Genomic DNA, 17622 nt, shown 5'->3' with positions numbered 1-17622 from the left:
GTTTGTAAAAATAACATAACTTTATGAATGAAAATCAGATTGTAGGTAATATGGATGATGCCATATTGAATTTTTCTAGTGAAAACAGGAGCTACATAAATCTGACGTGAGTAAAAAAGTGTTTCTGAATATATTGCAGACGTACATTCTCTTCTGAAGACCAGCCATATTTTTACTACATCGGATACTAATTTAAATGAATTGTCTTCAATTAACTATCACAAGATGAATTTACACTAATTTACAACCGGTATCAGCATGTGTCCACGGTTCTAAAATGCTTATTATTTAACTATTTCCAAGTAATAATGACTATCACTAAGTTATCAGTAATGCCAATAAAATATACAAAACAACTATGCTCCAAGATGAAAACTTCAAAACAGCCAAAATTTCAAATCCAAGTTATTACTTAGAAGATTAGTTTTTATTTATTAGTTGTTACTTAAATACAATAAATATTATTAATTTATAAACAGTAACTTGACATACAAAGGAATAAGAATACAGAAATTACATAAAACAAAAAAACTTAAAATGACTCCAATTTAATTTTAATAATGACAACTGGAATAAACATTTGAGAGTTGACCAATAAGCATAATAGTTTAGCATGTATACAGAGTTAGTTGCTACTGTATCATGAACAAATATTTCATTTCTACCTCATCATAGAATTGGCAGTTTAAATAAACCTATGTTGGAGGCTATAATGGTATTTTTAAAATCGTTGTTCTTTTTTTTATTAAGCTTTCTTCATCAAATAAGGAAAAAGGAAAACAACACATTGTTAAAACAACTGACAGACTGATCAGCTCCGTACCTATGACCAGTGGAAATAAAAAAGTGCATTAGTATATAGGTATGAATGCGGAATATACTAAAGGGAGACAAAAAAATAGAATTGTAATATCAGGGTGATCTGAAAAAATCTCTGCCTCATCCATAGATCACAGCACTAGTCGCATGATTCTTTTCCTGTATGTTGTTACAACTATTAGACGGCACCATGTGCCGTCATTCAATCCAGCAGCTGATTGTAGGCAGCCCTCTGAATCAGTTGCAGAGCATGTTTTGTTGGAAATGGAGAAAATAGAGTATTGTGCAGTGATAAAAGTTTTTGTAAAAGAAAGATTGACACAAATCGAAATTCATTTGAGGATTGTAAATATGTAAGATGACTCTTTTCTTCAGTTTCCACCGAGAAAAAATGGGTGGCCAAGTTTAAACATGGCCATAAAGAAAGCATCCAAGATGATTCACGTGAAGGATGTCCTCTCTTTTTTCCTGTTTAGCCTCCGGTAACTACCGTTTAGATAATACTTCAAAGGATGAATGAGGATGATATGTATGAGTGTAAATGAAGGCTGGAACACCATTAGTAATGTAAGATTATATTGAAAATTAAAGTTTTTTGAAAACATACATTCTCATTTTCACTATAGGCCAAGAACTTTTCAGACCACTCTCATACATAAAAGTAAAGGTGAGTTACTACATCATCTCATTATTTAATAACACAGTGTGAGGCTTAAAAATTAATATTTAATGATATCTTTTCTAAAATTTTAATGTGTATATTTTATAATTCTTTTCTAAGAAAAACAATATAACTTGTCCGTTATGTAAAATTTTAAGGTTATAAACAAAAATAAAAATCAATATCTGAAATTCTAATTCCAATTTTCCCTATATTACTGAAAGATGCATAATGACTACTATTAAAAGTTACTCTAGTTTTATACTAACACTGTGTCATATAAAAAAACAATGTCTGCAATAATTTAAGAGAATAATATTCAAAAATAATAATTTCAAAAAAGTTATTCTGTATCACCCAAAATTCATCTTTCTGGATCTTTTTTTTACTACTAAAAATTACAATAAAAAAATAAATTTATAATGAACATGAAAACATGCACACATATGGAAGAAGTGTTGATTTTTTGATATTATTTAAATGAATGAATAATAATATTCATTATAAAATAATGAATAATTATTCATAATTGTATAATAATAAATACATATGCACATGGGCATGTGTATTTCTCTATTTTGAGCATGAGTGCACTCATGCATGAGTGTATTAATAAAGTTCAGTTCAGTTCATGTGTGTAACTTTATACCGAATACAAAACTGAAACTATTATAATAAAACATTGCAAATATATATAAATAAACATGATAGAAAAAAAGGCAATGAAGTCTTCCATCATCAAATAAATATTTTTGAAAAATTAAAACATTTGTTAGAAATATGCTAATATTACAAATTGAAATTTCCAGGTTAAAAAAACTGTAAACTATTTCAGAACATATTAAAAAAATAAATTTCTCTAACATGGTACTGCTGATATGTTAAAGAAATAAATTAATTAATATAATCCACCTTACCTTAGAGCACATTGATGCGTTCTCTAGATCTTTCGGCCTACTTAAAAGATATCATCAGGAGTTTAAAATTAATATATTACAGTCAAAGTTTAAAAATCATTTAAAATATAAAAACAGTCATGACTGTCTCAGTCCTACTAGTATACTACTATAGGTAATATACTAGTAGGACTGAGACAGTCATGACTTTTTTTAGTATACTACTATAGGTAGTATTCGGTAGGACCTACTAGCTAGTTTATACCTACGGTACAGAGCATACTAGTAGGACCAGGACAGTCATAAATGTTTTTAAATTTTAACTATGATTTTTAAACTTTACTTTAATGCATTCATTAATTTTAACTCCTGATGTTGGCTTACAAGTAGGACGTGCTGGTACGGTGGATTATATTAAATGTTAATTTATTTATATTAGAATAAAACTATAGAAAAAATCAACAGCACACTCCTGTTCAAGATGCATGAACGAGAGTCAAAAATCAAAACATGCTGTGTATGGTTTAAAATCAGACACTCAGCGCTGCCTATGGGCAGCTTTAGTATTAAGAACATTTTGTTTTACTAATCAGTCGGAGTTGGACAGTCTTAGAGTATCATGCACGCCAGTACGGCCTCTGCATCATAGTAACATAGTTAAATATTGTTAATCTGATAAATATAGTATATTTAGTTTTCAATCAGTGTGTAATTATTTATTTATAATACAGTCCATTATTCTGCTACAACGTACAGCCCATTAACATGCTGGTTCTGGGGTTAACATGAAAGCAGGACCATTTTTTTTTATTATACACAAAACACATGTTTGATTAGTATGTACACCAATAATTATAGCGTTTATCAGCTAGAACTGAACTGTATTAGTAGTTTTGAAATATTTCATATGAATATGATGATCATTCCTATAAAAATTCAAGGTAAAAATACAATTCTAAAAACATAAAATAAGTTTTAACATAAATCTCATTTTACTTTTTTTTTAAACAAAATTAATTTTATTATTTCTACATAAATGATATCATAAAACTACCTTTCAACATGATTTAAACATTGTACGCCATCCTGTCCACCAACAGCATATAAAAAACCATCTAAAACAGCTACACCTACACTGGTACGACAAGATGTTGTAGGTGCAACATCACAAGACCACTGATTTGTTTGTGGATCATATCTGTAAAAAAAATAATAAACACTACAATGCAACATCTCATGCAATTATTTTACCTAACAAAATTTTTCACTGGACAAGTCCAATGTATTAAAAAGATGCAATATGACTGTACTTAAAAACAGCTTAAAATGTTAAATCCTTTATTACAAATAATTTTAGAAGTACTTCTCTATTCAGTTAGGTGGTAAGCTTTCCAGAAGACAGGAGAGGATTTTCTCTGGTAGCAAAGAGATCAGTTATTATGACTGAACAGATTGCACCTAAATGCAAACTGCTGTTGAGGTCATATCTTGATATAACCGCAACATCTGCTGATCTTAAATATTGAAATGGCTTGATAATAATCTTGTTGTGCAATTTCAATAATAATTTCTATAGGTATTGACTGAAATCCTTCAATGCTGAACAGTGTACATTGGGGGAGCAATGTATGTTTCATCCAATGATATAACTCAACATTGTATCTGATCACTTTCAAAAAATCTATCAACAAATCCTAATGAGCTATCTTTGTAAGTGCAGTGTATTTTATACAATGGATGCAAATCAATATGGTACAATTGGTTGTGCTTTGTGGTCAGTCTAGTGGACCTAGCTTCCACTACACCAGTGCATTTTTATTAATGAACTTGTGTATAACTTTCACTTGTATATGTATTGTACTTATATATGTGCTCTTTAGGTACAATGCAATCATATTATGTGTTATGGCTTATTAAGTGCATTTCAAGCACTAACTGATCAACAGTTTACAACTTACAACTTTCCCAATAATCTTGGAGAAGAACATAAATCTGTCCTTGAAAATTACAATAAAAATGCAATTTTTTTGGTGAATTCAAATTCATGTAAAAAAGCAAAAATCAGCCTGTTTACAGGCCAAAGAAGTTTGTACTCAGCTAGAATGAACAGATAGTGTTGCCTGCTTATGCATTAGTAACTAGATTCTATTTTTTTAGGTTTAAAGAGTAACTGCTGTATGTACATGAAGTGAAACAAAAAATCTACTACTGACCTTTCTATACTATTAAGATATGACTGTCCATCATGACCACCCACTGCATATAACAGATCATTTAATACAGCAACACCAACACCACAACGTCTTTTACTCATTGGTGCAACCATTTTCCAATCAACAGTTTGAGGATCAAACCTTTCAACTGATGCAATTGCATCACCACTGCACCAACCACCAACTGTGAGCAAATATAAGATAAATTATACACTTTTTAAAATTATAATTTTAATAACAATATAATAAACTCATATGCACTTTTGTCATCACTACTTCATCAGAGTAGTTATGCATATTAAAAAAACAATAAATCATTAACTTTAAAACACAGAAAATAAACTCCAATTTTCCAGTAATTTAACAACATTAGAGTTATCTTACTTAAGACTAATTTCAACTTTTTTAACAAGTTGAAAATATTGCCATTTACAAATATTAAGCTAAACCTCCACTGCAGAGGATTTTTTCAACGTATTCTAATCATTACTTTTTAAATAATACTTATTTCAGAACTTATAAGCAAATGAACTTTTTTCTTAACAGTTTCCATGCTGCAGATTCAATTTACTGATCAAATGACCAAATTTTTCTAGTAAACAAGATAATTTTTTTAATGAAAACTGGTGAAATTAAGAGTTTTTACATCCAATTAATAAATAAAAAATCCAAGTGATTAATTAATGATTAAACTAACCAGCAAAAAGAACTTCCCCTCTCCTGGTAGGTTTTCTTGGTCTTGTACGTGGACCCTGCATAAGGGGTCGTTCTTGTGGCAGTAGTAAGTAGTTCTTGGCTTCATCAACTAAGTCACGACATGCTTCATCACTCCGCACTAATAAATCTGATCCAACTGTACCAACTAGAAACTTAGGACTTAATAATGGCAAACGTACATGTTGTAGTACCTATAAGAAAAAAAGCATACATATTAATTCACTAAAACCACATAAAATGTATATAATGACATACAGTGTATGTACAGCAACTATGCTAAGCACTATTGTGAAACACAAGCACATTCCGACCAAACATTACTTTTCTTATAAAATTAATTTAGTTAACATTAAATACGAATGTCACACAAGGACAAGTTAGTTGTTAATTTAATTGTGGTCACTTTAAAAATTGTAATAATCAGCTAAGTTTTAATTCTGCTAAGTACAGATACCAGTCTATCCAGATAACATTATTTTAGAAAATGGAGCAAATAGATTACATTAATCAGATCAAATAGATTGCATTACAATCATTACTTACAATAACAGATGTATGTCAACAGTGAGAAATTACTATTTCCTAATCAAAGGAAAAGAGGAAAAAACTGAGTGGCAATGATTATGTGTTAGTAACAAAATGGATACAGAAAGTATTTAATTTAAATAATATATTAATATTGTTAAGGACTGAGTGGTTACCAAAAATTTTAATTATAATATAAGTACATATGCAAACATCAAATTATGAAGACATATATATTGAAGATGTAATAAAAATATAGCTATAAGATACTGATGGGAGACTGGAATGCTGTGATTGGAGAAAGTAAAGAGGGAAGCGTGGGGGAAACATATTTACAACTAACATTTAGTTCAAAAATTATAAAAGGAAGAGATAAACATGGTATCCCTGGAGAAAAGCTCACTGTTGGAGAGACTGTCTCTTAATATATGAAATATATAGGAATGCAGGTACAAAAAAGTTGGTGAATTACCAGGTGCATATATCAATAGTGATCATGTGCCACTTATAATGGAAATGATAATATCTTTAAAAAAAAGGTAGAAAAGAAGGTAGACTGTCTTTGAAGATAGTAAAGAAACAGAATATAGGAAAGTTGAAGAAAGTGGATGAGGAAAAATAGAAGAAAAACTAGCTAAAGCAATTAAAGAAAGGAAAAAGGAAAATGTGAACAGTACAACAATGAGAACAGAGGAAATGAGCCCCAGATGAGAATAAAAAATGAAAAAAGTAAAAACAGCAGTAGACTATTATGAAGGAAAGAGAGCTAAGAAATTATGGATAACAAGAGAAATGCTAAAGAAAGAAGGCGATAAAAGAATAAGAAAATGAAAGAGTGATATATTGCAAATCAAACAAAGAGGAAAGGAGGATAACAGAGAAAGCTAGGGAAAGGTGGTTGAAGGAAGAATGCAAAGATATTGAGGATCTAGAAAAAAAGGGCAATACAGTATGATGTAAAAGATTTAGTTATTGTACAAGTATTATATAAAAGTATATTATATATTATAAGTAATTGTATAAATATTGTTCAGTATATGCTGACGCTTAAGTATGCAGAAGACATTGAAGAGATATAATAGAGTATTTAAGATGTAATAAAATCAGAAAAGGCATGCTGTAAGACACTGATGGAAGACTGGAATGCTATGGTCGGAGAAGGTAAAGAGGAAAGTATGGTAGGGAAATTTGACTTAGGGTAAGGAATGGAAGGGGGACAGCAAAAAAGAATTTTGCTGAGAAGAAAATATTTATTATTAGCACTTGATTTAAAAACCATAAAAAGAAGGTATCAAAAATTCAAAAACCATACATGGGTATCCCCTGTGGAAAAAGCTAGCTATCAGATAGACCATATCTTTGTAGATGAAATATAGAAATGCTATTAATAAACCCACTGGATTTCTAGGTGCAGTGATCAGGTACTACTTATGATGGAAATGAGAATATCTTTAAAAAAAGTAGAAAAGCAACAGTAGTTAAGAAATGGACATTTCCTAGAAGGTGAATAGCATTACATGGAATAAACAGAAATGCTAGTAAAATGAGAGAAATTAAAGATAAGGATGGTAAAATATATATGAGGAGAAAGAGGCAAAAAGAAAAAGATGGAAGGAATAATTGGAGGAACTGTATATACAAGAGAGAAGAAACCTGATGAACTAAACATAAAAAGAAATGGAGATAAACATAAAAAGAAATGTAGTTGAAGAGAATAAAGGCCTGTCAATATTAAGATGTGAAGTACAGAAAGGAATTTAGGAAATTAAGAATAAAAAATCAACTGGAGTAGATGAACTTTCTAGACTTTTTTATTTATTTATAAAGAATTTTATAATTACTTTAATGAGGATGGAGTGGAAGAAATAGATAAGTGTGTTATAAGGTTATACTGTATTGGAGAATGGCCTGAAGACTTTGTGAAAACAACAATGACATTAATTCCAATGAAAATTGGTACCAGAAAATGTTCAAAACACAGAACAATAACTTGAATAGCCCATGCTGCTAAAATACTGTTGATAGTCCTAAACTGGAGGATGATAAGAATAATGGAAGAGAATGCAAGAGAGGAACAGTTTGGCTTCAGGAAAGGGAAAGTAACCAGAGATGCCAGGAAGTGATGCTAAAGAAGTTACTAAGCATGGTTGGAGAAAGATACTTAGAGAGAGGAACAGGAATGAGTTTGTGTTTGATAGATTTAGGGAAGGCGTTTGATAGAGTCAAATGGAAGAAAATGATGGCGATTCTTAAACTGAAAAAATACATTGGAAAGATAGAAGGCTAATTAAAGAAATATACACGAGACAAACAGCAGCAAATAAGAAATATTACTGACCAGGTGGATTTAGGCCAGACAAAGTTAAGCAAGGATGCTGCCTCTTACTGATACAGTTTAACAATTTTTTTAAAGATATGATAAAGAATATATTAGAAAAAAAGGAAGAGGGAATAAGTATAGGAGACTGAAAAATAAGACGGATAAGGTTTGTTGATGGTATGGTAATATTAACTGATGGCACAGACCCACTTCAAAAATCTTTTACTACCCTGAAGGAAGGAATGAAAGAGTAGGGAATTAAAATAAATTTAAGAAAAACTAAAGAAATAGAAGTCAACCACAAAGAGGATTTAGCAGTAAGGACATGTGAAAGAAAAGAAAAGGCAAAAAAATTACAAATATTTGGGGACTATGGTGACAGGACTGGAAGAACACACTGAAAATAAAAGTAAAGATAACAATGGCAAAGGATCCTTCAGTAAGAAGAGATTACAATGCAGTAAAAGTATTGATTTGGAGTTAAAAAAGGTTAGCTAAACACTATACATGGAGCTCTTGTTTTGTCTTGCAAGGAGCAAGGACAGTGAGGAAGGAGATTAACTAGATTGACGCTTCTGAAATGTTGATATACAGAAGGATGAAGAAATTAAGATGGGCATTGAAGAATGAGGAAGTAACAAATGCAATTAAAGAAGAAAGAGCACTTAGGCAGGAAGTATACAAAAGAAAAGGAAACTGGTTAGGAAAAGTGAAATCTTGACAATTCCATTGCAAGGGTCAGTAGCACGGGAAAGGGAGTGAAGAAGTATGATGTTAATAGATGAGATAGAATTTTAACCTACACAGGGACGAAGGAGAAGGCTTGGGACAGAAATGGATGGAGAGAGCTATGAAATAAGGAACCTACCACCAGACAAAGCATACAGATAATAACACAATATGTTAAAAATCACCTATGAACAAATTTAAATTCTATTAAAAAACCACCTAGTACAGAATATTGAGATAAGACATATCTTACCTTAATTTTTCATGAAAGTACTTTCACTGATCCTGCATCCTTAGTCATGATTGAAATAATTCCATTATTATATCACTCTGTATAAAAAATGGATGGTGCATGGGTTTGTTTGTTATATGTGTTCACATTTTCATTTTAGCTGCTATTGGTGCACGGTGGATAAATGGTGATGCGCCAGGCAGCTGTGCACGGTGATTCTCTCCTGATAGAAGTAGTCCATTGCCAATTAATTTATAGTTTATTTAATTTCATTTCTAAGCGTAATTACTTTTTATTTATATTTTATATCAGTATTTTTATTTACTTATTATTTATTTAATTTTTATTAATAAAAGAGGGGTATTATTAGCTAATATTTAGTAGTAAAAAAAGACTTTATTTGGCAGGAGAAGGTCGTTGGTGCACATCCGGCTGGCGCATCACATGCTCCACTCTGTGACAATAGCAGCAGCTGGACTGGCATATTAACACAATCTCACACAAGACTAAACAAAGAAGATGGCATCCCAAGCCAATTTCCTGTTATCAATATGGCTAGCGTTAAACATATTTCTATTAAAAACTAATAAATTCCATATCTACTCACTACTTAACCCTATTTTAAATAGAAAAACAACAAAATGTTCAGAAAAAGTTTCTCTACAAACTAATATTTCTTTTCTTAAAATATTTCTGTAAAATACTTAATATTCTCACAAACTTGAGGAAATGAACACGTCAAGGGTCTAGGGGCTCTGCCCCCTGGCTAGACAATCAGGCAAATGAAGTGAGTCCTGACTAGCCAGTTGCAGAATAAAAATTTCAAAATAAAAATACTAAAATGAAAACTGCATATTAATTAACAGATAACAGCATTCATATAAATTAATATGCAATTTTCATTATTTTTGAATTTTTATTTTTACAATTTTATTAAGCAATAACAGAATTATTTCAATGACTGAGGATGCAGAACTCTGTGAAAGTACTTTCAATTAAGGTAAGATAGGTTGTATCTCAATATTCTGTACTAGGTGGTTCATTTAAAAGAATTTAGATATAATTTAACAGTACAGAGGAATAATATGAATCTTAAAACGATTAACTTCAATATAAGAATTATGAATAAATATTTTTACTAATGTTTAAAATAGCATTCAATACATAAAAAGAATCATTACCTGTGCAAGGTGTTGACGCCTTTCAGAAACATTATACTTAACCCATGACATAACAGCACTAAATACTTGTTCTTCAGAGCGGACATTAAGTTCATCACTTGATATAATATCAACTAACTGACAAACAGGAAGTAATAGAAATTCCTCACTTTCCATAACCTGTAAAAATATTTAGAAAAAATGTAAAAAGAATCATTTATTTAATTACAAAACTAGAATGTTAGTTGATCAAAAGAATTTTTAAGGAAATTTAAAAAATTGTATTATAAAAGAATGATTCTTTTATTTTTTAATTTAAAAATTTTACCATGAAACATAAAATGCACTAACATTTATAAAACTAATTTTATCTCCTCACTAACTGCTTTTGTTTTTCCTCCACAGTTAGTAGTTTAGCTAGTTCTGCTTCATCAGAACACTTTTATAAATAAAATTTGGCTAAAAATTTGATTAAAATATAAATATTATAGAGACATGTGTTTCTATTCAGCCATTAGTATAAAATGTCTCTTTGCTGCTATAACAATTTGATGTTAAATGACACTTTTTGATAATTTGAATAATTTAAATGATTTTTTTTTTGTTGATTTTTTAATGAAATTATCATGCATCATGACACTTGTGTTCATTATTAAACACAGACAAAATTCAATTAACAAAATGCAAAAGATATTTGCAAAAAACTAATCATATTTCCTGCCAGAAAGTCACGGCAAATTGTAATACATTTAGAGAACAGAATATAGTTGTTGCATTATTTCATGTAATATATTTCCTAAAGATATGAGACATGTTTTTAAAACAAGGTGCCTTTTTGAATTTGATGACCACATATGCAATGTAAACAGATGATGCTTATGTGTCTCCTTATTTCAATCAATAGTCAGATGTTAATAACAATAGGTTAGTCATTTTTTTGTTGTTTATGCACATCTATTTATAAGGAAAGCTAAAAATCTGTGAACCCAAATATGAAGAATGAGGAGTAATCTGATTTTTGAAGGGAAAAAACAATTCTACAGCTGAAATTTACAGGAAAATTTGTGACATTTACGGGCCGAATATTATGAATGATGCTAAAGTAAGACAAAGTTGCATTCATTTCTAAAAGAGCAAACATTCACGATGAAGAATTTAGCTAGCTCCCAGCTGTATGTGATAAAGGAAAATTTGATTGAGAAGGTTGAAGAAAAAATTTGAGAAAACCAGCACTTAACTGTCACAGTTGTTTCTGATGTTTTATGATCTTTGATTTATGAACTTTTTTGACTGAAAAATTAGACTAAAAAATTGTGTGCAAAGTTGGTTGCCAAAGATGTGAACACCACATGACTTTCTTGTACAAATATTAAATTACACGTACACATTTTTTAAAATGAAAAGTACATCAAATGTTACTTCATTAATAACTTCTAGTATTTTTTTCATTTTTTTTATTGTTATTGAGTTATTATTTATTGTAATTTTTTTTAGAGAGATTAATAATTAATTATTAATAAATAAATATATTTAAATTAAAAAAAAAAAAAAAATTAAAAGGAGAAGAAGTTGGATTCAAACCGATGTGCCTTACCCTTGTAAGATCCAAATATTTCATTGATTAAAATTTTATTTGGCTTGGAACCAATTAAAATAAGTAATAATACTTATGACATATTGTTGAAAAGCTCTCAATGAGGGCTTATTACTGCAGTTAAAAAACAAACAGTCCAAAATCAAAAGTTTTTGGATTTTGGCTTTTTTGGATACTTTTGGTCCAGTCGATTGCAATCAAAAGGGGAGGTGCACAACTAGATGTTACAACAGTCCTAAATCCAAAATTTCAACATCCTACAGCTAATTCTTTTCATGTTACGGCATATGTACAAACATCACGTCGAAACTAGACAAAATGGATTCAGGATTGGTCAAAATGAATACTTCTGTTGAAATCTGAAAACGGAAATTTTCTGTGAACACAATACTTCCTCTACTTTGTACAAGGCAGTAAAAAGCAAGTGATGAATTATTTTATCATTGCCAACAAAAACTGGGTTTCGTATTTGAACATCGAGACAAAGCAGCAGTTAATGCAATGGTGGCATTCAACATCTCCTAGACTGAAGAAGTTCAAACAAGAACATCTGATAAAGAATGCTGGTTTCTGGTAAAAGCTGCTACTTTTGGGGGAAAAAAATGATGTCTTGTTTATTGAATTTAGTGATTGTGGAACTACTGTGATTGCAGATACATATTGCAAACATTAAAAAAATCTTACAAGAGCTATAAAAAACAAATAAACATGAGATGCTACCCCCACAGGATTTTGTTTTTGCATGACAATACCAGCCTATACATGGCAAATCAGACAATGGAAAAACTTTGTTAGAAAATCTTCAACTCCCAGCAATTATTCTCTTTTTCTTGAAGAAGCTAGTGAAGGGAAGATATGCTATGAAAAATATGTTGGCAGCTATGTAGAAAAAAATAAATAAAATAAGTTTCGTGTGTAAATAATAACATTTTTTTTGTGCGTTTCAGTTTTGTTTATAATTCAAAACAACCCTTGTATTATCAAAATTTCATGTACCTATCTAATCAATAACTTCATTTTATGGGTGTTAGTGTTACAACTAAAAACAAAAATAGATGGCAATGGGTGTCTTACCCATGTGTTACCCAATGTGTTACAGTCTTTGTAACACATTGCCAGTGATACATTCAATAATAACTTATCGCAGATTAAAAGAAAAATTAACTTATTACTGAAAAAATACTTATCACTCATGATATATTATTCTCATTTCTTTTATTAACAATTACAAATGATAAAAGGAATAAGGGAATGCAGAGGGCAGTCAGTTGTACAACATCCTTAAAATTTTAACTTTAGTTAAAAAGTAAGTTTCACTGAATCAAGAGTATCCTATGGAATATATCTGTACCAATGCTAAATAGTAATCTCAAACAGGAACATGCAAATTTACTTATTACAAAATTTCTTTGTACAATAATCTTCATGATCATGAAAAACACAAAGCAATCAAAAATAGAAATATAATGCATCATTTAAAGATAAATACCACATAAGCTCTCTCTCTCTCTCTCTATATATATATATATTTTGACAACTTAGTATTTCATCATAAGACCAAGATAAGTAAATAAAACATTAATTGGTTACTTGAATGTAAAAAGTATTTTTTTGATAAAACATTTATTAACTAATAATTAGTTATAAACAGAATCCATAAGCCATTACAAATTCATACAACTTAACATGCAATTAAAAATTATATTTATAGAAATTCTTATAAATAAGCTTAAAAATTACCCACCTCCTGAAAATTATGCTGTGTAAATTTGTCAGCTATTCTTAGTAGTTCCCTGCAAGAGTGTGTGTCAGCAAAAGCACGAATCCCTAAACAATTTGATGGATCTAACTGCCTTTTCAAAAACTCACAGCAAATTTCTTGAATTTCTGCTAGCTGTAATAAACAAGCTGAAAAAAAGAATATTCAGATTTAGACAATTAATTAAAAAAAAGATTAGCTACAGAGTGAAGAATTTAACTAACATAATTATGCTAAGCTTAAAAAAAGTAAAACTGTCACTTTATTATCAACATATTATTCAAAGTAGTGTACATTAAAACAAGGAAGAATTTCAAAGCTCATAATGGAAATTACTTGTCTGCTATGAAAAGTTTTGAGAGATAAATCTTGACAAACAGAAATATATTTATTTATCTAAGCATTGTTAATTTTTGTAGTTAAAGGATAAAAGTAAGGGTACTTTCAATATAATTTAACCATTTTTGTAACAGAACAACAAAAGATTATCCCAAAAATACCAGCAATTTTTATGATTGGACTACTGCGAAATACATGGATAAATAAAATATAAATGGGATTTTTATTCCTGAATGTTTATGGTTGGTAGGACTGGGCCTGTGCTTCTAGTATACTTGGATGGGGTCATTAGGAGTGGGGGGAGCCAGCCATTACACACTCCCAACTAATTCATCAGTAATGGTCACAATGTCGGAACAACAGGTGTACCCTTCCACTGCGCAATGCATAATAATAAAATTTCTTGCTTGTGAAGGAGTTCAAGCATTGGAAATTTTCCAAACCTACTGCACAGTTCAGGGACCTCCTTCTTTTTCCTGTTTAGCCTCCGGTAACTACCATTTAGATAATTCTTCAGAGGATGAATGAGGATGATATGTATGAGTGTAAATGAAGTGTTAGTCTTGTACATTCTCAGTTCGACCATTCCTGAGATGTGTGGTTAATTGAAACCCAACCACCAAAGAACACTGGTATCCACGATCTAGTATTCAAATCCATGTAAAAATATCTGGCTTTACTAGGACTTGGAACGCTGTAACTTTCGATTTCCAAATCAGCTGATTTGGGAAGACGCGTTAACCACTAGACCAACCCGGTGGGTTAAAGTTCAGGGACAAAGTTCAGGTGGGTTAAAGTTCAAGTTACAGTTCAGGGACCTAACATTGTCAAGGACTTGTGTGTTTGCCTGGCATAAAGAGTTCAAGGAAGGGTGAGAACGAGTGGAAAATCAGGAACATCATCACTATCCTCAGACCAGCATTGCGGACGAAAACATTCGTGAGTTTGAGATATTCTTGAAGGCGATCAATGAGTGAGAGTATCCAAAATTGCAGAACAGGCCGGAATAAATTATGGGAGTTGTCAAGCGATCATCACAAACAACCTACAGTTCCATAAAGTTGTGTGCCAGATGGGTCCCTCAACTTTTGACTGCAGATCAGAAGTTGAGAGGTTTGGAGATCTGTCAGAGGCTGACAGATCGCAAGGTTTGAGAAAGAAGGTGAAGCAAATGACCTACAATTCCGTAGGTCATTTGCTAATAGGTTCTGTAGGTCTGTGTGTGCCAATGTCCCTCGACTTTTGACCGCAGATCAGAAATTGAGATGTTTGGAGTCTGTCACAGCAAGGTTTGCGAAAGGTGATGATGCATTTTTGAGTCGGATCGTCACCTGTGACAAAACTTGGGTCCACCACTACACTCCCCAGTCAAAACAAGCCAGTATGGAGTGGCAAAGGAAAGGGGAGACAGCCCCAGTGAAAGCCAAGACTCGACTGTCACCTGGCAAGGTGCTTTCAACCTTTTTTTTTTTGACTGGCGAGGCATTTTGCTCATTGATCTATGCATGAGTGACGCACTAACAATGCTGCTTACTAATGCGAGCGTTGAATGAGGTGAGAGCTGCATCACCACAAAAGACGAGACCAAACAATTCAGGAGGCCATCCTTCCCCATGACAATGCCAAGCCCCATACTGCACTCTAACGGTCTAAAACTAGAAGAAATGAACTGGGCTCAACTTGATTATCCTCCCTACAGCCTGGAACTATCACCCTGTGATTTTTATTCGTTTGGGCTGCTTAAAAAAGCTCTAGGAGGGCAACGATTTGAAGATGATGAGGAGATGGAGGGATTCATGCACAATTGGCTCCTGACGCAACCAGCTTCATTCTACGCTGCTGCGATACAAACATTATCGCCGCACAGTTCTCCACCATAGCGGCGCTGTGGCCCCACCATTCTCAGGGTCCAATAAAAGAGTGTACACGAGAGTGAATTTTCAATTCATCGTCGACCACACCCTGGAGAAGACAAGAAGATGATGGAAGAAGGTAGAAGTTCCTTGGCTGGCTCAACGTGGAACCTCCCGGCGGATGCCAACGTCCCAGAGCAGCAGGCCCGGCCGACCCGCCGAGGATGCTACCTTCCTGCTCCAGCTTGCCGGGCTTCAATCGCTTTGGCCCGCGGACTCGGCAGCAGTAGCCGGCCCAGCGTGGGATCGCTCGGGGAGAACCGCATCGGCCGGCGAAGGACGACCGACGCCGACCCAACACTGCGGGGCTTAGGGGGTCACTACTGCCACGCTGTAGTGGGGACCCAACTGCCGCTGAGGGGCCCGGTTTGACTTCAATGGGCGAGCCGCAACTCCTCGACTTCGCCGGAGACCAGCTTCCGAACCCAACAGCTCTTCTCAGAGCTAACGCAAAAGCGGTCCTCTTCAAGACCAACACAAGGTTATGAATTACGAACCGTCGAAGCCATTCGATAACAGCCCTTCTCAGGGCTACCATAAGGTTAGCAATTACAACGAGCTGTCGAAGCCAATCGACGACAAAAACAGCCCTTTTCAGGGCTACTATAAGGTTAGTAAGTGCCACGTGCCGTCGAAGCCATTCAACGACAAGTGGCGCCCAACGTGGGGCGAAGATCGTCTGGACGAGAAGACTGGATATAGCCACACTTCTGCCGACCACATGTTAGCCGACAGACCAACACACAAGGCGTCCAACAACATTGACTACCAGATTGCGGGCATCCGTGCAGCATTTCCGATGGTGATAACGGCAACCTTCAGTGGTCTACCAAATGAGGACCCAGAACTGTTCCTCTCTCGGGTACAAACTCGGCTACAAGAACAGAGAGTGCCTGTTGAGCAATGGGCCGAGTACGCCGAACGGCAGCTGAAAGGAGAGGCTCTGTTCTGGGCCCGGCAATACAAAGACCTACAACTCGATTGGTCCGAGTTCATCAACCGATTTCGGTATCAATATAACCGCCCGCAGACTGCCGCCAAGCTCTGGTCTTAACTTTACGAACAAAGGCAAGGAGCTAATGAATCGGCGGAGCTTTTCCTGTTGCATAAGAGGAAACTCATTCACCGACTAGCTTCCGGTAGTGAAGTTGCCCTTCTACCAATATTACTGTAGCAGCTCAGACCCCAAATTCGACTTTCGCTGCGAGCGGCAACCATCCGTGATATTGACGACCTGCGGCATCGAGCCATCATCATTGAAGAAGACCAAGTTGAAGAGATCCAAGTTTCAATGTTAATGCGTACTCACAAAAACTGCATTAGTTCTGGGCGGAGTTCGGTGGATAGAGTAGGTGAGCTTCAACCGGATAGTTCTGTAACTAGAACAAATGACAGGGCAACTCGACGTAGAAGCAGCTTGGCTTCGTGGTGTCATTACTGCCCGGAGCGCCATTTCCACAGGGAGTGAATAAGGAAGTCGCAGCAAGGAACCAGTAAGGGTCCCGGCTGTAGAGTGAACTGGGACCCTCAATCAACTAGGCTCAGAAATCCCTAGAATCACCGTCAAAGTAGCAGGAGGACTCACGAAAGCGGCCAACTTCAGCTTTGGAAGAGTTGAGCTGTTATCGTGGCAAGCCAATTCCAATACACGACATCAAGATAGATCTGGCATTGAATTCTACCTCCTGCCGTACCACGGGAGTGGTGCAAATAGAGCTTCTCTGCAGCGACACAAAAATTCCCAC

General features: G+C 33.5%; 1 protein-coding gene across 2 annotated transcripts in view; it reads right to left on the bottom strand.

Annotated features, from left to right (window-relative positions):
• Positions 1–17622, bottom strand: part of dbo (Kelch-like protein diablo) — a 44846-nt gene that overhangs the window by 19221 nt on the left and 8003 nt on the right. For both annotated transcript variants that reach the window (XR_012755205.1, XM_075356798.1), the window contains exons 4-8: positions 13611–13774; positions 10294–10452; positions 5287–5497; positions 4590–4773; positions 3431–3574 (exon numbers count right to left, since the gene is read on the bottom strand). Coding sequence is in view for 1 of the 2 variants with exons in the window: in XM_075356798.1 (XP_075212913.1) it covers positions 3431–3574; positions 4590–4773; positions 5287–5497; positions 10294–10452; positions 13611–13774 (862 nt within the window). In the remaining variant the exon portion in view is untranslated. The remainder of the gene's footprint in view (positions 1–3430; positions 3575–4589; positions 4774–5286; positions 5498–10293; positions 10453–13610; positions 13775–17622) is intronic.

The sequence above is a fragment of the Lycorma delicatula genome, chromosome 2, assembly GCF_047948215.1.
Source record: "Lycorma delicatula isolate Av1 chromosome 2, ASM4794821v1, whole genome shotgun sequence".
In the NCBI taxonomy this organism is placed as follows: domain Eukaryota; kingdom Metazoa; phylum Arthropoda; class Insecta; order Hemiptera; family Fulgoridae; genus Lycorma; species Lycorma delicatula.
Note: the sequence above shows the minus strand (reverse complement) of the source record. Positions and strands in the feature narration are given on the sequence as shown.